This window comes from Eurypyga helias, unplaced genomic scaffold (genome assembly GCF_000690775.1).
Source record: "Eurypyga helias isolate BGI_N326 unplaced genomic scaffold, ASM69077v1 scaffold38992, whole genome shotgun sequence".
Taxonomy (NCBI): Eukaryota; Metazoa; Chordata; class Aves; order Eurypygiformes; family Eurypygidae; genus Eurypyga; species Eurypyga helias.
Window position 1 is genome coordinate 8,469 of NW_010236151.1, and position 24,755 is coordinate 33,223.

General features: G+C 44.7%; 1 protein-coding gene across 4 annotated transcripts; it reads left to right on the top strand.

The window, feature by feature from the left end:
• Positions 1–839: 839 nt before the first annotated feature.
• FXR1 (fragile X mental retardation, autosomal homolog 1) lies at positions 840–24,755 on the top strand. Of its 4 annotated transcripts, XM_010146985.1 has the most exons (17): positions 844–892; positions 4,859–4,952; positions 6,257–6,328; positions 8,202–8,350; positions 8,760–8,853; positions 9,701–9,817; positions 9,917–10,087; positions 14,063–14,141; positions 15,487–15,596; positions 16,418–16,504; positions 17,209–17,266; positions 17,354–17,416; positions 19,043–19,246; positions 19,890–20,090; positions 20,821–20,901; positions 23,220–23,311; positions 23,738–24,755. In XM_010146985.1, exons 3-17 carry the CDS (start codon positions 6,314–6,316, stop codon positions 23,906–23,908), a joined length of 1,692 nt encoding a protein of 563 aa, XP_010145287.1. In that variant the 5' UTR covers positions 844–892; positions 4,859–4,952; positions 6,257–6,313; the 3' UTR covers positions 23,909–24,755. The 4 variants fall into 4 exon arrangements, with proteins under 4 accessions (XP_010145286.1, XP_010145288.1, XP_010145287.1 ...); XM_010146984.1 differs by having other exon boundaries at positions 840–892; positions 17,209–17,416; XM_010146986.1 differs by lacking the exon at positions 20,821–20,901 and having other exon boundaries at positions 840–892.

Consider the following 24,755-nt stretch of genomic DNA (forward strand, 5'->3'; position numbering starts at 1 on the left):
TTTGGAAGATCTTTCTTGCCCCTTTATGTGCTTTTTTTTTGCAACTTCTCTGCCTTCCTTAACAGAGAGCCATAGGAACTTAATTTCTGCATGGATACTTGAGTACAGCTGTATGGGGTTGTTCTTTGTCTTTAGGTTTTTAACATAATTGGTGCTTCCTGAAGAAGCCCTTAGTTTTTCAAAAAAAAAGAAGACGTGGGATTTCCCCCTCATTGTTCCCAAGATCATCATAATGTGACACAAAGGAAGTGAAATACTGTGTGATTTCTTTGTTTTCCTGTGGGGTCCTACAGGTATTTGGCCTTGGTCCCCAGTTTGGTACTTGAAAGATACCATAACTATCTCTGTGGCAGTCTGTATTGCCAGATTTTATCCAAACTTGCTGTCATACCGTTCTGAAGGACAATGTTTTGGGTTTCAGTTTGGTGTTGAGAGGAACACCAGTAAAGCAGAGAGTGCTCTGCATAGCCGTTTGGCATTGCACTGTGAGTTGTGCTAACTGCCCTGGGCCTGGATCTCGTTTTGTTCCTGTAAAGCAGTTCTGCACACCTGTAGATTAAGTAATAAACTCTTGATAGTGAGTTTTCAGTTGCAAATGTGCTGGTGCGAGTTGAGCAGTCATTCGAAACAATCCCTGTGCACTGTATTTCTTGGAACAGGCAACTAAGAATATCAGTAACATCACGTGAACGTTGGTATCGTCATGTCTTGGAAGTTTCCTAAATTGGAGCCATAATATTTGTGGTGGTCTGCTGTTTGGCTTAGTTTCAGGCTTATTGAAGCTGCTGCCTTGTTTTGATTTCACATGCATTCTCATAACAAAAATGTTTTTGTTTCAGGGATTTATCAAAGATGTTCATGAGGACTCACTCACAGTTGTATTTGAAAACAAGTAAGTATTTCGTTTAAAAAAAAAAATCACCTGAGTGTTGGGTTTTTATTTTGATTTTGTGGTATTGGTGGTGGTTTGTTTGCTTTGACACTAAGAGGAAGTAGATTTCGTTAGATAGGTGTAGTTCTAGAAGCACAGGCTCGCTATTCCCTTCAGTCTCCATGAACTACTTTCTTGTATCGCTGTATCAGAATTCAGCTCATCAGGAATACAGTCCTTTACAGAGGTCCATAGATGTGACAGCTGAATTTAATTAAAATAATCATTAGTGGCAGAGGCCTGATACTCTTACACTAAAGCAGAAGAAGATGGGAAATACAGAATTACTTCTGTTAGATAATGTCTAATCTGAGGAATACTGATCAGTGTTCTGCACCAGAGAGGAATAGAGAGAAGCATCCTGATGGTGATTGAAATTTCTTTATTAAGAAGATAAATACCTGCACATAACCAGTCTAAATACCCACATTTTTTTAGTGGAAAAGGGCAAGTCTGTAAGCAGATCTGGAGAAAGGATTATCCATGAGGCCCTCTTCATTTAATATGTAAACACAGGAGTGCTACTAGGGACATGTAGTGGCAAGTTGAAGATAATCCTTGGGTTGGTAAGGTACAAATGAATACCTGTTGTTCAGTCTTCAGACTGATAACACCATGGATTACCTGGGAGATTCCAGGTCTAATTTAAGATATTCTGGAGCTACAGCTTCTTTCCTGTTTCCCTTCCAGTTGCTAGGTGGGGGATCCTAAAAACATGTCAGCTTTTGATGTGAAAATTATTGCTAAGCTCTGCCAGCACCAACCTGTAGATTAGTCTGAGCCTTTCTTCAAGGAAGATTGCTGCTTAATAAAGGCAGTACAAGGGAGCGGGCAAGTGTGTGCGTTATAATCCTGAATGTATAATCCTAGGGTGTGCATGTGTTTACATACGTGTAAACGTATATACGTGTGTATAAAAATAAATCCGTGGGGGAGGGTGGCAGTGGGGGAAGAAGTAATCCCAGTGTTCATCGTGCAAAGTCCAGTCTTTGTTTCTTCCTAGCCTGTGTTTTCTAGCCCTTCCTTTATGGGAAACAGTTAGAAGATGAGGTGGCAACCATAATTTGTACTAATGCTTACTGAAGTGGTTATGGAAGTTGTTACTGTCTCTAGGTTTTCATACCCCCACCCCAAAACCCAACAAACAGCAAAAACAAATTGGGTGCTTCATGCTCTGTGTGGTCTGAGGAGATGTGGCAAATCTTCAGTGTCATATTCAACATCCCCCCGTTACTTTCCCTTAAGGCAGGAGGGTCTCTGCCTGCAAAGCAGAGACTTCCAAGTGGGAAGCCAAGTGAGGGGAAGGAAGTGCCTGTGTTTCACAGCAGGGGTCTAACTGTTGGCAAACACGTTTCTAGTGTTTAGTATCCATGTCATCCGCGTGTCTTACAGCAAGTCTGGCAGTAGCAGCCATGTTCCAAAAAGGGTGGGCTACAACATATGTTGAGTGTTCTGTTGACCAAAAATAGGTCTTATCAGGAAGTGTGTGTACGGTTCGAGTCAAATTACTCTGTGATGTGAATCTGGTAAATTATTACCCTTTTACTGAGTTAAATTCATAAGGGCTTTAGTAGAACTGAAGTTGGCAAGAGTTTCCGGTCCTGAATGCATCATTCTGCTGTGGTGGTCATCAGCCCTAACAGAGTAAACACATGGACTCGGCTGAAGGCAGTCGGAATGGTCAGTTGGCGTTGCCTGCTGCTGTTCACCGGTCTCTGTCCACAGCTGTTTGAGGCTCCCAGGGGTGCTGTGCTAGCACAGACTGCTAATGATGATGATGGGACCGTAGCAATCGTTAATCTCTGGGCAGATACCCGTGATTCTTTTAACAGACATTTTTTCAAGGTAAGGGGGTGAAGAATGAATGCAGAAGCTTCAGGAACTGGAAGCTTTTATTACCGTATGTGAGAAAACGGGATCTTGAGGTGCAGTTCCATCTGTGCCCACTGGAGTTGGAAGCAGCTTATTGGAAGCAGACTTTTCTGTTGTATGAACCAAGCACCACCCTTTGTTGTAATTTGTGCCAGATACTTGGTATAATCCTCGTGACTATTAGGCATCAGTTCTGTCAGATCCTCTTGGTTTGGTAATTTGTAGCCAGCCACAAGTCATTTCTTAAAACATCTCTTTGCATTTCACCAGTGAGATGCTCTGATTTTGGACTCATTGCCATCAAAACTTTGACTTCCCGTATCCTGAAAACTGAGCCTTCTGTGCACTTTTCCAGCGTTTTATTAAAAAAATACCAAAACGCCAACTTTCTGTGAGCCCCCGTTTGCTGGGGTATTTAACTACAAGGCACAGTTGAAATGCGCAAGGGAACTTTAAGCAGCTCGTTTGTGACATTTTTGGTCCTATTGTTTGGTTATGATGATCATACTCATACTGTTGCTGAACTGCAGTTGTAGATACCCCATCATTTAGGGAATGCGTTTTGTCCTCAAGTCTTGCTGTTTGCTTGGCATTTGGGAGAGTAATCATTTCACAAAGGTGAGGAGGAGAAAAAACCCAAGCCCCGAGTTTACTGACCACTGTAGTTGCAACAAGGGCAATTAAATTGTGAGTGAGGTTTGCCAGCCCTCTTCACCATTTCTCAGAAATACAATGAGATTTAAATAACATTTCATGTCCAAAACACCTCCAAACCTCAACAAAAGCTGTCCATAATCTTCATGGGGTTTTTTGTTTTTCAAAGTTCCACTATAGAAGAAGAATAGAGTGCATAATAATGGGCAGAGCAATACTGTATGGATACCTCACGTCTTTATTAGGTGAGGCACTTAAGGGAAAGCTGTCCTTTCAGAGAAAACATGAATGTGTCTGTCTTGTATAAGGTTGCAAAGTGCCCTTTGCTGTTAACACTGAGACTTGTTCCACTGACTCGGGCTGCTCTGTCTGCATGTATTGCAACCAAGCAAACCAAATCACTTGCAGTAATCCTTACTGTTAGAAGTTGGTTCTGGATCCTGTCTGTACCCGATGTGAATTTTGATCAAGATGGGCATAAAGGACGGACACTGGAATGCTGTGACAGATACCATGTCAAAGTCCCTCAGATGTTCTAAGTTAATAGTTTTTGGGTGTGTGTTTTCCCCTGCATTTATTTCAACCTCTATAGATTCTTCAGTGGGGTTTCTGACTAAAAGAGCAAGGACAGCTGGTGGTGTTCTGTGACATTCACAGAGTAGAAGGCAAAGGAATTTCAGGAGAACAGAGAGGATGTGAATTGCTCCAGTAGTCTTCGTAAAATGCACTTAAAATATACAGTTCTGCAAGTAAAATGCTTTGTAGAGCCAGCGATTGTGAAATAAATAGCCTGTCCTTACGAAAAGATAGAATTCAGATTTTATACGCCTGGTAATAACTGTTATTGATAAGCAGAGAGAAAGGTAAGTTTTGGAGTGAATTTGTTTGCTGGACAATTACTGGGGAGCATTAACATGTTTGTGGGTAGAAATGTACTGTTTTGGTAACGTCCAGAGTCAGGTTTTCCTAGAACAGTTAAAACATCGATGGTAAGCAGTTGGCATGTTGAGTGTGAGGTGTAGGAATGGATGAATCCCATGATGGACTGCAAAGGTAAGTTTACATCTGTGTGACAGCTTTGTGACTCGAAGAGCAGATACCTAAGTACATCACCTAATAATCTTTTCACCAGGGTTCTATGAAAGCCATTTAATGAACCCAGTGAAGTGAAATTTTTACGTTAATTTAAAACTTGTTTTGCTGTTATGTCTTCCCAGATACTATTTTTATCTTGACAGGGTTCTTTTTTTCCTTTTTTTATAAGGTTTGCTTTCTGGCAATGAGGAAACATTCTTGATTATATGGGAAGAATGCATTTTAACTAAGCTCAGGGCTCTAAAAATGAAACTAAGAAAACAGGAAAATTCTAGAAATAATATGTAATGTCTCTTCAACTTTCAGTTGGCAACCAGAGCGCCAGGTGCCCTTTAATGAGGTCAGATTACCACCACCCCCTGATATCAAGAAGGAAATTGGTGAAGGAGATGAAGTGGAGGTGAGTTTATCCTCATGAACTGTCCTGATACGTAACTGTGCGTTCCAGGCGGTGATGATGGCTGTAAGTACATCAGCAGAATGAAGATTTGAAGCGGAGCATGTCTCTAGTAACGGGTTTATTAGGCTTTCAGTGAAACTGTGACAGTTGGTTTTTTTCACAGAATTACCAGTTTTCACAGAATTACCAATAACGTTCAGAATCTGAACGTTAAAATTTCTGAAAATGTTTCAGAATTAAAAAACAGATGAAGTAATTCTCATTTTTGATCTGGAATGTAACTGTTATGAATGTTTTGATGTAAAGTCATCGTAAAGCACATCAAACAACAGGAGTTTTAACCCAGCTGAAGTATCTGGTATAATCTGGTGGGAAGTTGTGTGGATGTACTGTTTTGCAGAGAAACTGTTCATTGGAAATGGTGTATAAACTGATACAAAGCTAACTGGGAAGTTAAAAGGTGAATGTTCTGTTCCCAGGTCATGGTAGTATATTTAGTAATTAGTTTACCTTTGGCTTTTCACTTTTCTTGTCCTTAAAATCAAATTAATGAGTTTCTTTGGGATACTATTCTAGTTTTGGGCTAGTAATGTAAGAAACAATGTAGTATAGGTGCTGGGCTTTTCTGTTACTCTCTTTGAAATACGTGCTGTTTGTTGGCTTTGTTAGAGATTTAATGTAAAGGGTTATTTTCTGCCTCCTTGCTGTTGCAAAATTTCTTGTTTAGTCTGCATGCAAATGATTTTGGCTGGTCAGAAGTGTGTCAGGAGTAAATGAAACTTACAGAAGATGAGGAAAACGAAAGTTGCAGAAGTCGTCTGTTCTGTATCTGACCTTGTGTTAACTTGGTAATGTTTGTTAAATATGGAGCGTGTACTCATGCTGTAACTTGGTTCACTTCAGCAGTCCTGGCTCTGTTAGGGAATCCAAGGATAGAACAAAGAAGTCGTAACTGTGGAGTTACTTCTCTGTGTGAACTTTCAGTGTGAAAATCATGTTTGAATTCAGTGAGGAGTTGCCCCGAATGAGCGTTGAGCCAAAGCTGTATCTTCCTTTAGAAATTTCTCTTGCATTGTCAGTGCTGTATGCAGAGGGACTCGTTCGCAATCCTGGTAGTGTGAAGTGATAAAAATATGTGCAAGAAGCATTGTCTGGATAATTTGTACAAAACCAACTTTTGTGTGCATACTGTTCCGTTTCAATGAAAAGGAGGAAAGTTGGGATGGTCTTTCTTCACTGTACGTGCAGGCAAGTAGATTACATCTGTACGTGCTTTCGATGTGTCTTACTACTTTCATTTTCAGGTTTATTCTAGAGCAAATGACCAAGAACCTTGTGGCTGGTGGCTGGCAAAAGTTCGAATGATGAAAGGAGAGGTAAGTTATTTCAAAACCCACTGATTTCATGCTGTTATATAGGAAATATGAAAGGTCTTTGTGATGGAAGAACTATGAATAAAGTGCTGCCAACACGAAAGCATGACACAGCAGAATGGCAAGGTGAGATGGGTTTGGAATGACCCATGCGGCGTTACGCAGCTGAGGGTGGCTGTTTGTAGCTGAGCAAGTCCCTTCCATGGCTAGTAGCTTAACTGCCCGGAGGACTGTATGCACACCTAAGGATGGGACTTCCAGCAAACCTACCTTCAGCTTGCTTAAAGTTTTATTTTTTGAATTTAACTTCGTAGGAGGAAGGGTCCTGTACTGTCCTAAAACTGAAGGAAACAGCGTTGAGGAAAAAGTCCAATTTTTGATAGTGCTTAAAAACTGTAAATAGTAACTGCTGTTGCGCTCTGAGGGTAAGGTGCTGGCAAGCAGTTATCAGAGGAAGTTTCTGTGCCTTGATCCTTGTGGATTAACAACTCGTGAGAAAATGAGGCAGACCTGTTTGAATGATGGAGTTTGTCATGTGGGGCTAATGTACTTCTCTTACATGTCACAGAAGAGGGAATTTAGTATCAGTTACCTTGCTATGCTGCTTAATTCAAAAAAGGTAGTAAAAGAAAAAACTTCAGTTCTGAATGTAAGTGCAGTTTTATCCAATTCTTAATTTTCTAGTATTTTTGATAGAGGGGAAAACAATTATCCTGAGATGCCTGTTATTTTTATACAGCATTGTCAAATCAGTTATTTTAATGGATCTGTCCCCCACAAAAGCACAGTTCAATTTTGGCTTCTTTGTGCCATCGTTAACCCAGTTTCCTGTTAAAATTTTATCCACACAGTGAATGTGAAATTCACCAACAACCCATGTCTCAGGATAGTCAGCTTGGTGGTTGTTCTGATCACCAGGATTATCTGTAACTGTAGGAGTTAATTTATTTAAGCATATGGAGGTAGTTCTCTTTGAGTTGTCTGTTCAGTATTTATTTTTCATTATTTTAACTTGGTTTGTCATATGTTTCAAAGCAGCTCTGTATGATCAGGATGATACCTAAGCTAAACTTAAACCTTGAAACTGGAGAACAGCATGTGGAAAATAGGTCACGACCTTCGTGATTTACTTTTTCCTGATACTTCAGTAAATTTTGTGTGTTGACAGAAACATACCAGTTTTGGGGGAGGAAAAGGAGAAAGTGCTGCCGTGCCCCTAAATTGTGTTCAGGTGGAAGAGGGGGACAGGAAAAGGCTGCATCCCTCACGCAAAGCCAGGCTTCAGGCGTACTGTGCACACAAGCTTCTTTATGCTTCCCTGTGTGGAGTGGAAGCGTAGGAGTAGATTACTGGTAGCTGTTAAATCTCCTTAGTTCTCTTGCCTTTGTAAATTTGAAATAGTGTGTATCAGAAAGATTTAATTTTTATTTTCCTTTTGATCTTAACGATTCACAGGTAGTTTGCCCATTGAATCAGTGGATTTGCCTTTTTTTAACTGTTGCAAAGCAGATACTTCTGTGAAGAACAAATTAGGTTTGTTTCTCTGTTAGGTATTTGTTAGAATTTGAGCTCGAGTAAACATTTTGAATTGTGGAACTTGAAGTGGTCTAAAGTAGGTATTTGAAGAGGGATGGGCATGAGAAAAATCCATCAAAGATGATTCTGTAGGGGCTGAAATGACACTGATACTGAGGTATCAGATGGGCACTGAAATATGTCCAGGCTCATTTTTATAGAATTGCAGCACTCTAGCAACTCAGATTATGGTTTAATCTTTATATTCGTGCTTCATACTTTCTTAGTGATGCTGGTGATGCCACAATGTCTTTGTTATTCCTTACTAAGTCACCATTAAAAATCCCCGATTCTTCCCTAGTTCTATGTCATTGAATATGCTGCTTGTGATGCCACTTACAATGAAATTGTCACCTACGAACGACTCCGACCTGTGAATCAAAACAAAACTGTCAAAAAGAACACCTTTTTCAAGTGCACGGTGGATGTTCCTGAAGATCTGAGAGATGCGTGAGTAGCTCTGCATGCTTTAAGAAAGACATTTGCTGTATTTGGCGGGGGTGGGGGAACCCCACTTGGCGTATATTTTAGAGGCCAGGTCACAGGGCTGTGAAGAGCCCGAAGGGTAGCTGTGGTTGCAGGAGCTGGTGTAGGAACTGCTCACTGGGACCCCTGCTGAGCGTTGGGGTGGGGACAAAGCAGATTTAGAGATGGGACCCTCAGATCTTGCTTTAGGCTTGTGCAGGTTAAGTACACGGTGGGCCTCTGTACTGGAACTGTCTTAAGGAGAAGGGGAATTTTCCCGTTTCTGGTCAGCGTCAGCTGTAGACTACACTGAAGCATGCTTGCTTCTGATCACGGTGTTACATGTTCTGTTTTGATGCGGCTTGTTGGAATAACGCTCGTTTTGTCTCCTTAGGTGTGCTAATGAAAATGCACACAAAGATTTCAAGAAAGCTGTGGGAGCATGTCGCATTTTTTATCATGCTGAAACTGCTCAACTAATCATACTGGTAAGTAATTATTTCTGTGCAGATGTGGCATGAATTTTCAGTATATTATTTATGGGAAAGTACATGGCCAGCTGTGTATTTGTGTGGAAGATGGTTTGACTTAATGGAAGGAGACATCTCAGTTTTGTCTTTGGGGTGGGCCTTTAGAAGGGGTACAAGTACTGATCTGCATACAGCTGAAATTTAGGAGCCACTTTCAGTCTTGTTGGTGTTAGGATTTGTGTTATCCACAACTGCGTGCCATGTCCCTGGTTTGTGCAGATGGCCCAAAGGTAGCTCTGGCTTACTCTGCTCTGGAGCTATAGATGTCCCCTCATACTGTATTACAGCTGGGTTTCCACCTGAAGACCTGCACCTGTTCAGCCTAGCTGTTAAGGAATTGCTCACTTAGATTCTCTTGTCACGGTTTTCTCTTATTGCACAGACTTTCCCCAGTGTTCATTTATATTCACAGTTCTGTTTACTTAATGTTTTCCACTTGACCCTCACTCTGCAGAGTGGGTTGCTTATTTCCTTACCTCTGCCTCTCAGACAGTGAGTGACAAGTGTGGGTATGGTAGCGTGATATTTAATTTGTGTGCCTGGGGAACAGGAAGGGGAAGGAGTTACTGTGCATACCCAGCAGCAAAATCTTAAGTGTGAAGTGTGCTGTGAGTGAGAACAGGAAATTGTTGGTTCGCAGAGCTGGTGCCGAGTTTCTCATGCTCTGTTTTGAGGAAGAGTGTTGTCCATGCGAGCACTGGAAATGAAGATCAGGTTTATGATTTAGTGTAAAGGAGTTACTGATTTATCCCTTAAATGTGGTTTTGCTAAAAAACCAAAACATCATTTTCTTTCTTTTTCTCAGTCTGCCAGCGAGGCGACAGTGAAGCGAGTGAATATACTGAGTGACATGCATCTACGCAGCATTCGTACCAAACTTATGCTTATGTCGAGAAATGAAGAGGCTACAAAACACTTAGAAGTAAGCCACGGCTTGTAATTCTTGTTGCTTGGAACCGAGCGCGTAACTGTACGTTACGGTGGGTGCCTGCGGACGAGTCTTACTTTGTTTTCCCTTCAGTGCACAAAGCAGCTTGCTGCAGCGTTTCATGAGGAGTTTGTAGTCAGAGAAGATTTAATGGGACTTGCTATAGGAACACATGGCAGTAACATACAGCAGGCCAGGAAGGTTCCAGGAGTTACTGCCATTGAACTTGAGGAGGACACTGGTACTTTCAGAATCTATGGGGAGGTAAGGGAGAAACTTTGTACCAATCTTTTATGTGAATCTGTTATATATAACCACGATACCTGCTTTTAGAGTGTAAGAGCTGTACCCAGAATTCAGAACTGGCAGAGTACTCATCTGAGTGTCTGTGTGCATGTTCGCACTGTGGCAGCGTGTATGTACTACACGTATTTGAAACGCAAGAGTTACTGCAGTGGTGACCTCCGTACGGTGTGTTCTGTCTTAACCACGCCACGTGCTGGTGCGTGAGCTCTGTGATAACTGTGCTGTACGTCTGTTGGCCTGAGAGAAGGACCGTTTGCTGCTGTTCCACTCGGTCACAGGCCTGTCCTTCAGCCTGTGCATGCCCATCTTGGTTCTCGCATCCCCCCTTTCTGGTTCCTCTGTGTTCTGTGGTGTGGGGTCTGCTCCTGTGACCTAGCCAAATGTGTCACAGCCTATGTCTGTTGCTTCTGACCCTTTTATTTTGGCAATTTAATGCTGGCTTTGGCAAAATACTGATTTGCTCCAAGGTAGTTCCGTTTGTATCACTCTTACCTGATGTGCTTTAAATGTCACAAGTGCCTTGAAATGTCACTGGTCTATGGACCAAAAGTGATCCATCCAGGAGGCAGCAGAGTTGTGGCAAAGATGCCACTGTCACCAGGGCCCTTCAAAACATGTCTCAGAGGCTTTTATCCCATGTTACCAACTCTACAGGTGCCACCAACTCCTGAGTCTAGTGCTAACACTCTTAGAAATCCTTGTTTGCCTACTGGTTTGGGAATCTGTGGTCTTGAATTACGCTCCCTGCATGTCAGGAGGAGAACCTGGTTGTGATCTGGGGATCAGATGAAGCTGGTACTGCTGAGAAGAGGACAAACGCGTGTACTCTTCAGTCACTCTCAAGTTCTGTGTCCTTTTTTATTTTTTGAAATCTTAAACACTTCCGCTGTATCAGAGTGGCAACGGATCCTTCTTTGATCGAGTACTACCAGCATCTCTCAGTTCCTGAAGAAGAATCGGACAAGTTTAAGCGCAGGGGAGTGCCGAGTGTGTTCCAGTTTGATCTCTTTAATGTGAATGACACTGAAACTTGTAGAAAGGTTATGACTGTCACCAGCCTCTTACAGTAGGGCACAGCAGTGATAAATGCCAGGTGGCCCCTAAATAAAAATGCCTTTAGACACATACAGCCTTGTCTTTCCCAGAAGTGATAGCTGCTTCTAAAAAAGGCAGGCAATGTAAATACTCCACGTGACGAGGACTTCAGCATCTGGGGTATACCTGTCCCCTCTGTTTGCCTCTCTGAGGTTGGCCAGAGGCCAGGCCTGCCAGACGTATCCTGGGCTGTGTGCAGAGAAGTGTGGCCAGCAGGTCGAGGGAGGGGATTCTGCCCCTGTACTCTGCTCTGGTGAGACCCCCACCTGGAGTGCTGCATCCAGCTGTGGAGCATAAGAAGGCTATAGACCAGTTGGAACAAGTCCAGAGGAGGCCACGGAGATGCTCCAAGGGCTCTAGCACCACTCCTGTGAAGACAGGCTGAGAGAGTGGGGCTTGTTGAGCCTGGAGAAGAGAAGGCTCTGGGGAGACCCTATTGCAGCCTTCCAGTGCCTGAAGGGGCTACAAGGACGCTGGGGGGGACTTTTTACAAGGGCCTGTAGTGACAGGACAAGGGGTAATGGGTTTAAAGTGAAAGTGGGGAGGTTTAGATTGGCTAGCACCACTCCTGTGAAGACAGGCTGAGAGAGTGGGGCTTGTTGAGCCTGGAGAAGAGAAGGCTCTGGGGAGACCCTATTGCAGCCTTCCAGTGCCTGAAGGGGCTACAAGGACGCTGGGGGGGACTTTTTACAAGGGCCTGTAGTGACAGGACAAGGGGTAATGGGTTTAAAGTGAAAGTGGGGAGGTTTAGATTGGATATCAGGAAGAAATCCTTCATGGAGAGGGTGGGGAGGCACAGGAGCAAGTCACCCAGAGAAGCTGTGGATGCCCCATCCCTGGAAGTATCCAAGGCCAGGCTGGATGAGGCTTGGAGCAACTTGGTCTAGTGGAAGGTGTCCCTGCCCATGGCAGGGGCGTTGGAACTGGATGGTCTTTAAGGTCCCTTCCAACCCAAACCATTCCATGACTGTGATCCGTTTTCCATGCTCACTCACCCATGTTTCTCTTGCTGCCATTTTGACCTCTGCCAGAAGTAGAGGTTTATAGATTTTTTTTTTTTTTTTGGTTGTTCTTCTTCTAGGACTTCCCTAATTTAGTTGAAAGATGCAGGAGCTGGTAATACTCATTTCACATGTTGCCAAAGAAATGACAGATGAAAGGGCTGAGGCATTAATGTGAAATGGAAACTGCTCAAAAGCCATCATTACTGTCTAGATGCTGATATTTGTTCCTTAATTCCACTCTTCTGCTGTTGCTAATTTAAAGCTTTTTTCTTGTTTCAGCATCTGTATAGCCTCAACTGCTAGTTAATTTCTGTCATTTAATAATAAAGCTCGAAGAGTGTTTGCACAAGTTCTCCCCCCTCCACCAGTGATGCCAGAAGCCGGCATTCTGGAAGGAGAGCACCATGCTTGCGGTGTCACTTACAGTGCAGAGGTGACATGGTTAGGACAGATGCCTTGGTGTCACACATACACCATTGTTAGGGGGCACTGTAGCGCTCAGGCTGCAGTAGTGTAACTAGTAGTGTAACCTGCAGGTACAGGGGAGAGTTTGTCTGAAGGTGTCTGAAGCCTTGTTACTTGGGCTTAGTTTTCTGTCAAGCATAAGACCGGAGAGAAACAGGAGGATTTTTGCAGAGAAACCAGACAAGTCCCTGCTCATAGCCAGTTTAAACAGGCCTGGTGTGCCATGTCTGTACGCTCCTGTACCTTCCCGCACGCTGGTGTTCCCCTGAACCCCAGTGTGCCTGGCTGCTGCCAGACTCCTGCAGAGCTCCCTGCTGGGCGTGAGCCTTTCAGCGGAGGGTACGAGCGGGGTGCGTGGCGGGAAAGCCCGAGTGTGCGCACACCGAGAGGAGTAGCTGCTTCTGTCACCGCAGTGGTTTTGCACTGGGGATTCATGTGCATTTGCAAACATGGTACCGAGTCACTGCTTACAGGGAGCCTGTGAAGTTCTGCGGGGGATTGTCCTTCATCCCTGGCAGTGTCTTTATCAGGTGACATAATCCTCAGACCCTGTCAAGAGACAAACTCGTCTAAAATTCACTTTCTCCTTCACCATTTTTCTACACGTGGGTAATGCAGTAGTGTATCACGTCTTAAAAACAACCTTAAAAATTGCAGAATCGATTCAATGCTGACAATACGGATGGCAGCACAGTTTCCAGTAGTTTACAGCCTGCCCGTCTAATCACAGCCGTGTAGCTACTCGTTCACTGCGCCGGGTTAAATGGGATCTGGGATCCAACATTTCTTTTACGACAGAATTCTCCTAATCTGAAGTTTTAGGGATGCCGGTGGAACCTCTTGCAAACTTGTTTCTTTTCAGTGCAGAATCTGTGTGATATTGCTATGTTGATTTTTTTTTTTTTAAATTAATGGATTCTAGATTTGAGAGCGGTGTCTTCATTTTGTAGAAAAAGAATGTAATTAGCTGTTTTTTCCCCAATTACTGTCTACCAGAAACTGCTTCAGGATGTATCTGTAAGACATTTGACATCTGGGGTTTGCTCATGTTAAGTTGCAGATAGTGTTTTAAAATGCATTGAAATAATGTGGAAAAAGTTGTTTTATTTATAGAATCATAGGATGGTTTGGCTTGGAAGGGACCTTAAAGGTCCCTTCATTACTGATGCTTTGCTACTGATTTTTGTCTCTGAGCGTTTTGCTCAATCATTTAACTTTCAGTTGAAAACTAGATGAATCCTGTCTGTATTAATGTCTTTTTGAAAATAAGTATGATGTTTGGAAGACTTAGAGCTGTTGTTACAAGGTTTTATTTTTAACATGTTATATTCACAAATAAACTTAATGGGCATTTTTAATTCATTTCCAGACTGCTGATGCAGTGAAAAAGGCTAGAAGTTACTTGGAATTTGTGGAGGATTTTATTCAAGTCCCCAGGAATCTTGTCGGTATGTAATACTGCTAAAACTTGGCAACTTGGGGAAAGGGAGCCTAATCAGCGTGACTCTGCAAAGAAGGTGCAGAAGCCAGTATGATACGTGATTTCTCCGTTTAAGTGATTAATCTTTTAAAACTGTGTGTGTCAGGGAATTACTAAGAAGTTCTATGTAGAAGGGTAGAGTAATACTTTGTCAGGATTTTAACACTTAAAATTGTTTGATTACATACTTGCACCATCTAATTTAATGGTAGTGGTTGAAGTTTAAGTTCTAGTAAAGAAAATGATTTGCTAAATTGACCACCTAGAAGTGCTGAAACTGAATTCCACAGTCTGTTATAGGAGTTCTACAGCTGAGTTACAGGAATTCTACAGCCGAGTTACAGGAATGACGCAGGACAAGTCTCATGTTCTTGCTCCCTCCTGGGCTCAGCTTTGCTCGTGGTGGGGGCTGGATGGCGTGAGCAGCCATATGATTAAGCAGAGCTTGTCAGTCTCATCCTCATCTAGAAATGGGCATCTTTCCACCTTTTGGGTTTATGAAGGTGTAGCTTCCCAAAACTTGTTAATGCTTCTCTGTCGTGAGCTGCCTGAAGCTGGGCTTAATCTCTTCCCCTTGAAGAGAAGATCACAGCTTTCCCTAGCCCAGCTGTCAAGGGGCGCTTCGGCTATTTCCCTCATTCTGCTCCTTTCGGCCCGCTGGTTCCGCCGAGCTGGCAGCTTCCCGCTCTGCCTTGCCAGCTCAGGGGCCGGGCAGGTACCAGGGAGCATGAAGAGCGCGGGTGTTGTGCCTGGTGGAGCAGCAGCCTGGCTTATCCAGGCAGTGCTTTAACCTCCAATGGCTTTGCACTTGGAGATCGCGTAGTATGGGCTACGGAGGTCACGGGCAAACAGACTTTCAAAGTTTGAGCAAGTTAAGGTGTAATAGGACTTCTGCAAATTATGGGTCTGATGCAGTTCGATGATTCCATCATCTACCAAATGTTAAAGCTTGTTTTAAAATTCAGCAACTTAATTGTTTGTACATTAACATGTTTGGGTTGGTTTTTCCCTGTAGCCTCACTGCGTAAAGCTAGTTAACCCGGGAACTTCCCTCAATCTAATGTGCAAGCAGAGGTTTCTGTGCGTTTTGGGTAGCCTTCACTGATGGGAATATACCCCTGTGTATAGGCTTTATGTGGGGTTTTTTGTTGTTTTGCCCGTCTGAAGTAGGAGAAAAATGAAACAAAGCAAACAAATGGTAAAGGAGGGTCAGGTGGTCATTGCACTTACGTTATACATAACCTAAAATGTCAAGAAACCCATTAAAATATTTTGCACGTGGGTGCAAAATTAACCATTCTTGCCCTCTGAAGGAAAAGTTATTGGAAAAAATGGAAAAGTGATTCAGGAGATTGTAGACAAGTCTGGAGTCGTCAGGGTGAGAATTGAAGGAGATAATGAAAATAAACTGCCCCGTGAAGATGTAAGTACTTTCTTCTTTCTTCTTATGATTGGGGTTTTCCTTTCAAAACCAGCCACACTGAATCTTTTAACAGATGCCATGTAGGAGAACACGCAGAAAGTGAGAGTTTCAGGGGGACGACTCGAGTTCGAGCGCTGCCTTACGGCCACTATTTCAGCATCATTCTGGGGTGTATAAACGCAGCCTTCGTGGCCCATGCGCCCTGTTCGTGGCCAGCCTGTGACGGTGGTGATGACCCCGTTACAACAATGTGGTGTCTGTGATTTGGGTAGGATAGGTGCTTTTGGATTATGTAACAAAGCCAGTTCTGGAACTTTCCTGTGGATATAGAGCAACTGGAAAGTTGTTTTCAGACTGGCCATCGTCATTTGGGGTGGAGAGTGTTAATTGTGTTCACGTATTTTCAACATAGGAGAGCACAAGCTAAAATTGGCAGAGGTGCTTCAGACTGTAAAGTTGGTTTAATTAACCACCGGGCACCTCTTGGAAAACTGTGGATGCTTCTGCAGAGCTGCAGTGCTCAACACCCCCAGCAGTGGTGTGGTGGGGAGGGGGATATAAGCACTGCGTGTCAGGTGACCTCAGCTGCTGGAACGGGTTGCTGGGAAAGCCAGGCAGTCTTCAGGCCCCAGTATAAGGCCCTCCCCTCCCAAGTCTGAGCTGTTTTCAGTGCTCGCTGTAGCCCAACATCCAGCTACTGTCTGTGCTCGTTTAGCTCACTGTTGTAATTTGAACAGATACTGTCTGTAACTTCACCAGAAAGCGTTGGTTTGATGATGATGATTGTCCTGAAAGTGAGCTCTGACGTTTTGTTTCTTTAGGGAATGGTACCCTTTGTGTTTGTTGGTACTAAAGAAAGCATTGGCAATGTCCAAGTTCTTCTAGAATACCACATCGCCTACCTGAAGGTAAGTGCGTTCCAGAAGGAAGAATCTGTAGAGGAAACTCTGCTTGAAATAAGAGTTCCCGAGCAATAGTTTCGGTGGGATGTGCAGGTGATGAACTGTTCCTCTCCGTGTCAGGATTTAAGGTTTGGTGCCCTGAACCTGCCTTTTGGCCGTAGGTGTTATGGGGGCTTTGAACGACACTGTGGCAGTTAGTTAGTGCTGTTGGGGTGGGAGGGATGGGGCTGTCAGGAACAGGTTTCAGTGGCACTGGAGGAGTAACACACGATGTTTCTTGTCTGTGTGAGTGTTCCCTTCGGAGGAAAATGCTCTGTTGGGGCGGGATGAAATTTCTAATGGTAACACCCCACGTCTATGCAGTATTCAAACAGTTATCCTTTAGTTGGCTTTGTACGGAGGGGTGGTGTTGACTTAATAGAAATCTTTGAAATTTGCCTTGAAAACCTGGTGAAGTGTAGTTAAGAAAGGCAACAATAGTCTTAAAAATAGTCCTTCAGCATGGTGATTTGAGAGGGTTTAGATTTCCTCCAAAACTCAGAGACTACAGCACTCGAAGCTTAATTCCATTGTTTGCAGTCGCCTTCGTGGTGGTGCGAACTCTCCTACAGGAATGCTGGTCTGTACATGACTGGATGGACAATGGTGTTTTGGGAGGGGAAGAAAACCCCATTTCTTTATCACCACATGTTCTGTTTCCTTTGGTGTAGGAGGTAGAACAACTACGGCTGGAAAGGCTCCAGATCGACGAGCAGTTGCGTCAGATCGGTATGGGTTTCAGGCCCTCTTCTGCTAGAGCCCCTGAGAAAGAGAAGGGTTATACAACTGACGAGAGCACCCTCTCCTCAGTGCAAGGTTCCAGGTCCTACAGCGGAAGAGGGAGAGGCCGCAGAGGCCCCAATTACACGTCTGGTTACGGTGAGTTCTCTCGCGCCCTCAGTCTGCTTTTGAACCCGGATCTGTCTCTGGGTGTCTGCGTGTGCAGCGCAGGGAGGGAGGGCAGGCTGAAAACCTGGAGTTTCCTTTTCGGTTTTTCACATGGCTCAAAACACCTGATTAGGTTGGCATTCTTGTGGGAGGTAAGTTTTAAATCGAAAACTGAGCAAACCGAACTCTGGTGAAGATCTTGTCCTTCAGCAGCAGTGGTTGTGTCACGGGAAGAGAAAGAGCTACACATACTCTGCAGGAGATGCCAGTGACGGAAAAAATGTGGAATTAGCATTACCCATACTGACTGAGGAGAAAAAATGCCTGTCTGTCACTGTGGCCACCTTAGGAACGTGTTTCTGGAAAGTAAAGCAACACGATTCCAAAAGGATACGGCACAAAATCCTCTTGTGGTGCGGGTGGGTTTTTTTTAATTTGGTCAGAAACTTAACTGGATTTGTTGAAGATGGAGTGAGATTTTTTGATGAACAAGGAGCTGCTGTTCAGCTCCCCAGAGGTGTGCACATCCCCACAGCAGGTCTCCAAAGGGAGACAGCCTCCATTTGGATAGAGACGTTTAGAGAAACACTGGTGCCCCTAAACGGGGGGGAAAATGCCTGTTCAGGACAGTGACTCCCTTGTGGGCACCTGCACGTGCTGGCTTCTGTCAGGAAATCAGACGGGTTCTTCTTTCTGACAAGTTCTTTCGGGTTTTGCAGTCCGTCACTGACTGTAGCTCCAGGATCGCGCTGCGTTGGCCAGGGGGATTCTGATGGTAGCACTGATGTTTGTGACTTGGGTTCTGAGTATTTCCCAATGAATTTTTTGACTAAACTGTGAAGTTGCTCCGTTTGTTACATACCCATGGACTTTTCGTTTGGAGAACTCTCCCCCAGACCCTTCCCAAAAATGGCCAGAACTGCAGGTTAGAGCCCTGTGGGGCTAAATGTCTTTATCCCAGAACAGTTAGCAGGGAGAGCTCCTGGATGTCTCACATACATCGTAGGTGCTGAACGTTTGAGTAGTAAGAGGCTCTGTGGGTCTGGTTGGCTTGGAGATGGTGGTATATTACGGATGCGGTTCAATCTCAACAGTTAAGTTCTTGAAGCAGCATTACAACAGCCCAGAGAGGTTGCCTAGCGACAGCCGTCAGCTATAAAGTTGTCCTTGGGAATTTGAGAGAAGCTGCCTAGAAACTGCGCCAAATGCCTGCAGTGTGTGCACAAAGAGAGGAAATGCTGTGTAATCCTGGGGTTATCCCTCTATATAAATTACAGTTTGGGTAATCTCCGAGTCCTTATTCCTCGTGTTATTACAGACTTGGGTTGAGAGTCTCGGAAGCATAGGTAACTCGTGCTCCATCTGTGTTTTATATGTGCATACGTGGTCATGTATGAATATATGTAATGTGAAGTGCATATATTTGTATACCATTTTAAGCATATAATAACGTAATTTCTATATTTGTACTTCAGATAATGTGTGTGTCTGTATATGTAAACATAGAAATAGATATAGCCAGCCATGCTGGTTGCAGTACTTCTGTGAGAATGTGAAGCCAGAAGATAATCCCAAATTTCCTACTAATTTCCAATTTTCTTTTCCTTCTTGTGCAAGGTACAAACTCTGAGCTCTCTAATCCCTCTGAAACAGAATCTGAGAGAAAAGATGAACTTAGTGACTGGTCCCTGGCAGGAGAAGATGACAGAGAAAGCAGGCACCAGCGTGACAATAGACGACGTCCTGGAGGACGAGGGCGTAGCGTGTCTGGAGGTCGTGGGCGTGGTGGGCCTCGTGGTGGCAAGTCGTCCATCAGCTCTGGTACTGGGTTTCGGATGGGCTTTGAATTTGTTTTGTGTTCCTGGTGGTTTTCTGTGTAACCACTTAGCACTTTGAAATACTCCCTTTTACACTGACACCTTAGGACTTGGGGATTTCAGTAGGTAGTTTCTTGTCATACACCGTGGTGTCAGATTTCCTCATTCCCTTCTGTTTCCTCTGTTACTACACAGACACAATAATGGTACTGTCCCATACTACAGACCCTCTGGCATGTCATCTATGGCTGCCTTCGGAGTTGAGCCCGTGTTTAGATATGGGATGAGAGAAGAGATCCTAGAACGGAAGTTATCTTCGGTTTTATCAGGATTTGACTGTGCGTATTCCTGACCCGGAGTAGTGTCAAAGGCACCGCGCTGCTGTGGAGTGTTTTACACCTTCAGCAGTTTTGAGTTCACCTTGGAAATCACTGTAAGGTGCCTGTTGCAGTGCCACGGAATACTCACTGTTGGATCCCAGTTGGAGAGGAACCAGTGTGAAGTCAGGAATGCTCTGGTTCTGTGCACCACACCTTTCCCTAAGGTTGCCCTCTAGTTTGTAACTTTCAAAGGCAGATGTAAGTCAGCCTGGAAATTAAATCATATCTAATGACGGTGTCTTAGATGGAAACTTGTTGTTTGTTTAGTGCTGAAGGACCCGGACAGCAACCCTTACAGCTTGCTTGATAACACGGAGTCAGACCAGACGGTGGATACCGATGCCAGCGAGTCTCACCACAGTAGTAACCGCCGCAGGAGGTCACGCAGGCGGAGGACTGACGAAGACGCTGTTCTGATGGATGGAATGACAGAGTCCGACACAGCTTCTGTTAATGAGAATGGTTTAGGTATGTAAACAGGTGGATGGTAGTCCCAGAGCAAGCGAAGAAAAAAGCGTGTTGTCCATTAAGTGTAGTGAGACGCTTGTTCGTTTCTGTCCGTGATGAGTCACTGTTCTGCTAAAGGCTGACGATTAAAGATCGACCTCCACCGGGGCTCTGCCATGAGGTCTCCTGTTTACTGAGCTCCGCTGGTATTTTCACATGCCTCTTGTCTAAACTCTCACGGAGACACCAAAGACGAACTTGCTGTTTGCCCAGCACTGCTGGGTCAGCCTTCTGTTTTCTCCTTGGCAACCTCAGTCCCAGTGTAAGAAGCTACTTAAGTAGCTGTTAATTTGTCTCTACCCGGCTTCTGTTTAAGTACGTGCCCTGAGTAAATTCTCTTGATGCTCACTGGGACAAGAATATAATCTGTTGTTTAATAATGTTGGGGAGAAACCTCTCCTTCCGTGGGTTATGTGGCTAAAATTTGACATACAGTTCCTTTATTTAATAAATGAAATCTGAGGTCATTAAGCATATGCCTAAATGTTCTAATGAGCCAAGAACGAAAGAGTCAAATCTAGCTTTTGCGTTGTTGTGTATGCCTTCAGTATAAAATTATGTTTTTCTTTCAGCCTGTCTTTCTTAGCCTGTCTCTTTAACAGAAGCAATTTTAAATGCCCCGTCTGAAACTGCTGAAGAACTTACTTATTTTATCATCAGAAATAGTTCATGGTAAACTTTGCAATTGCAGATGATAGTGACAAAAAACCCCAGCGACGCAATCGTAGCCGCAGGCGTCGCTTCAGGGGTCAGGCAGAAGATAGACAGCCAGGTAATGCGAGTGGAGCTGTGGTATCTCAGGTCAAAAGCATGAGAGAATGTTGTGTCTGCTGTTTTACGTAGAGCTGTGTAATACAAAGAGGTTACTCAATAACTACTAAGGCTACTAGATGAAGATGAAAGATTTCTTTACTAGGAGAACTTAAAAGTTCTTAATCTGTCTAATGAAACTAATTTGTAATGTCTAACTTTCTGCTTGGACATGTGAGTTAACGCTTGTGATCCGGTTCTCGCTGAAGTCAGTAGCCAAACTGCTGTTGACCTCAGTGGTCCAGGATCAAGGGAGACGTGAAGGTTCATGATCCGCCCTCACTCGCATCTGCGCGCTTGCCTCGAACGCGACACCCCCTTTTCGGCACTGGCCGAGCAGCCCAGAGCTGGAACAGCAGGACGCGGGTGCCCTGGCAGAGCGCTGTGAGGGAACTCACGCGGGATCTGCCAGCCCCGGGCCTGTATCCAACTGCTGCTGCCCGTCCTCGGCCTGCGGGAATATTTGTAAGTCATCCACAAATTGAGGGGCGGGAAGGAGGAGGAACTCAAACCCGATTGCATGTTTCCCGTTTTCTGTTGTCGTGGCTTGTGGCGTTTCTTGCGTGTGCACTAACACTGGCAGTGTGAAGGGTGACCCAGCTCCTTTTGGCTGCAGCGCCCTACTGGGCCAGTGCTCCTTCCCGACAGGACTTCCAGGCTCAGGTGCACAACCTCACCCGCCTTCGTCCTCCTGCTCTCTCTGCCGCTCGTGCAACGCGGGATAAGAAAGAAGTTGTTGCATTACAGTAAAATTTGGGGGAAGGAAAAAACCCCAGACACCCCACCCCCCTAAAAAAAAAACCCAGATCCAAAGGAGCTCGTTACTGCTCCGTGTTCCCACCTTGTGAGAGCGACAGGAGTTTGTAAAGGGGCGTGAGGAAAGTGAAAGTGGATTTTGGTTTTTACTTCCGAGATACTGATTTCAGCAACAGAGATGTTAGTGGTACAAAAGCTGTGATCTTTTTCCCACAAATCTAAGTATTCTAAGAACATACACAGTTTCCCAAACAAGACTGCTCTTTTTTTTCCTGTTGCTGACTTTGTTCGAAATAATTTATGATGCAACTGGAAAGGTTTTTGAATACCAGAGTAAGAGCATTGGTAGTTACACTGATTGTGTGAAAAATGCTCTAATAACTTAATCCCTTCATAAAAACGTAAGGGTACAGTGAGGGAAGTTAAGACAGAAGGCACTTGCCGCCCCCCACCCCGCAGATGCTAAAAACGTACTTCAGTCATTCAGCTGCACCGTTTGATTGACACTGCCCTGCGCTGGGGTTCCTAGCCCACCGGTGAGGGATTGGCGCGTGGCTCCACGCGCAAACTGTGCCTCGCTGTCCCGCTAGAGGAGCTGGGAACGGGCCCGCACCTCCAGGAGGTGATTGTCCTTGTGCAGAAACTCGCTCGGCCTGTGACGTGGGGAGCCAGCCGGGAGAAGTCCAGTTAAATAACACTCATGGGCTGTGCTTCCTGATCCAGTTCAGGTTCCGCGCGCAGTCGTTCCCGCTCCCCCAAACGCGTGAGGTGCTGACCGGGATGCTGCGGTTCCGTAGGTGAAGCTTCCCAGCTCCCGCGTGCTTCAGCTCTCCGCAGCTGCCGGCTGCCCGACGGCAGAGCTGGCTCCCCGCAGGGGTGGGCACAGGGGGGCAGGGTGAGGCCAAAGCAGGCTCCAAGAACACGTGCTGGGGGAGTAAGAAGGGAGGAGGCCGGGAACCAGCAGGCGTAGCTGTAGCGGTGGGGACAGGGCTCTGCTCACACGGAGCCGCCCCAGGTGTCTGTGCACCCCGAGCTCACCCACAGGCCCCTGAGCTGTGGATGGCGGTTGAGTACCAGGAGGAGGGTGAGTTCTCTTGCCAGTTGCTTCCCCGAGTGACAGGTCTGAATGCTGCTTTATCAGAAGTGATCCCGTACTTAGAACCTGCCCCACTTCTTCCCGCACCTTGCCTTTGTTTTATCAGCGTGAAATCTCCACTGCTCAGGACCGTGGAAGCCCGGTCAGCAGCTGGGAGAGGCTGCACTCTGAGCCCTTCAGCCCCCTGACAGAGAGCCCTTAGCTTCTAATAAAATTTACAATTGGACCAAGATTACTATTTATTAAGGTTCCAATTTGTCACCGACCTCGGGGAGGAGCGTGTCTAACAGAGCGATCCTTGCTCTGCAGTCGGTGCCTGCGAGCGCGAAGGCCCTCTGCGGGGTGTCTCCCGGCTGTCGCGAACGCGTAGGGAATAGACGTGTGAAGCTGCTGACGGGCGCGTCACTGTCCCCTTTCTCCCCGAACAGTAACGGTAGCTGATTACATATCACGGGCGGAATCACAGAGTAGACAGAGAAACCCTCCGAAGGAGACGCTAGCCAAAGCCAAGAAAGAAACGGTAAGATGGCTTTTCTTAATGCCTATGTCGGGGCTTTTTGGAAGGGAGTAAAGCAGAACTCCTTCACTTCCACAGTAACGTGCAACTTGCCGTGCAAGTTCTGTCCGAGATCAGCAAAATAAGAAAGATCCATCGTTAGAAATCTTTGAAAGGGGTGTAAAACTCAGCTTTTCAGTAGCTTCTTGTTGGCTTGGAGAAAGGGAAGGGGTGAAGTAAAGCATCCTGGGGTGTGCTGTCCCGGGGTTACCTCGACCCGATCCCTCGGGGGTGTCCGATACAGAAGTACCCGAGTCGTGACGTGGGCGGGAATGACGGCGCTGGCGCAGCAGCGGGGGTTTCCTACAGCTCAGCTGCTGCGGGAGCCAGAGGGGGGTCTCTGCCTCTTCTGACAGGATTTTGAGAGTGCCCTGTTTCTGGTTTTGGAAGGCAAAAGAGGCGATTGATGAGAACAGCCCCTCTGAAAAGGCGGTGAATGGCCCTGCGACAGCTTCTGGGGATGAGCCTTCTAAACTGCAGCACAGCCCTGACGAGAAGAAGGTCACTGTTCAGGAGGATGGAAATAATCAGGAAGAAGCAGTGCTGAATGGTGTTTCATAAACTGAAGTCCCTAGTTTACAGTTCTCTTACATTACATTTAAAATAGTGCTTGTATAAGCTTGCCAAAGATAGAATATGGATCGCCAGTCTCGACACCGCACTTTCAGTTCCTCCATTTTGGAATACAGAAAGGGGAGGGATCCTGAGGAAATCATATGTTAAACATACTTTGACACCTACTGTGTTATAAATATATCATCAGATGTGCCTTGAGATAGTATATGTAACATTTAAATAAACAAAATTGCTGGCTATAGGAAATGTTATTTTGTTTTCAAAATACGGCAGAGATGTGAGGGGGGTCCCTAACATAATACTCTTTATGAAAGCATTAGCTGCTTTTGTTACATTTTTAATAATATGCAACCACTTCTTCACCTGAGGAATACTAGAAAGAAATGCAGTCTAAAATATTTTGCACTGAAATGTAATTTCTCCATTAGTTTAGTCTGGAAACTGGTCTGTTTTAATACATGTTTTTTAAATGCTGTATGTAGAAGAAAAATCTGCAGACCACTGGAATACATTTGTTCAATTCTCATAATCTGCAGGGATACTGGGTGACATTGGCAGTGACTGTTCTACATTGAGGCTTTGTTTGGTTTATTTATTAAACTGTACAGTATTTAAAAATCAAACATAGCTTTAGGTAACACTAAGCTGAGTTAGTCATGTCCATTCAGACATAACCTGAACTACTGAAGAGATCAATTTCCAGAAAGTTTATTCTGTATAAACTACATATGTTAGTCTTTAGTAGAGTATTTTTATTTTTGTTTTGGTTGTTTGATGTGCAATATGTTTTTTTGTATGCTGGTAGTAAAAGAAAATAAACTTTGATCTTCCA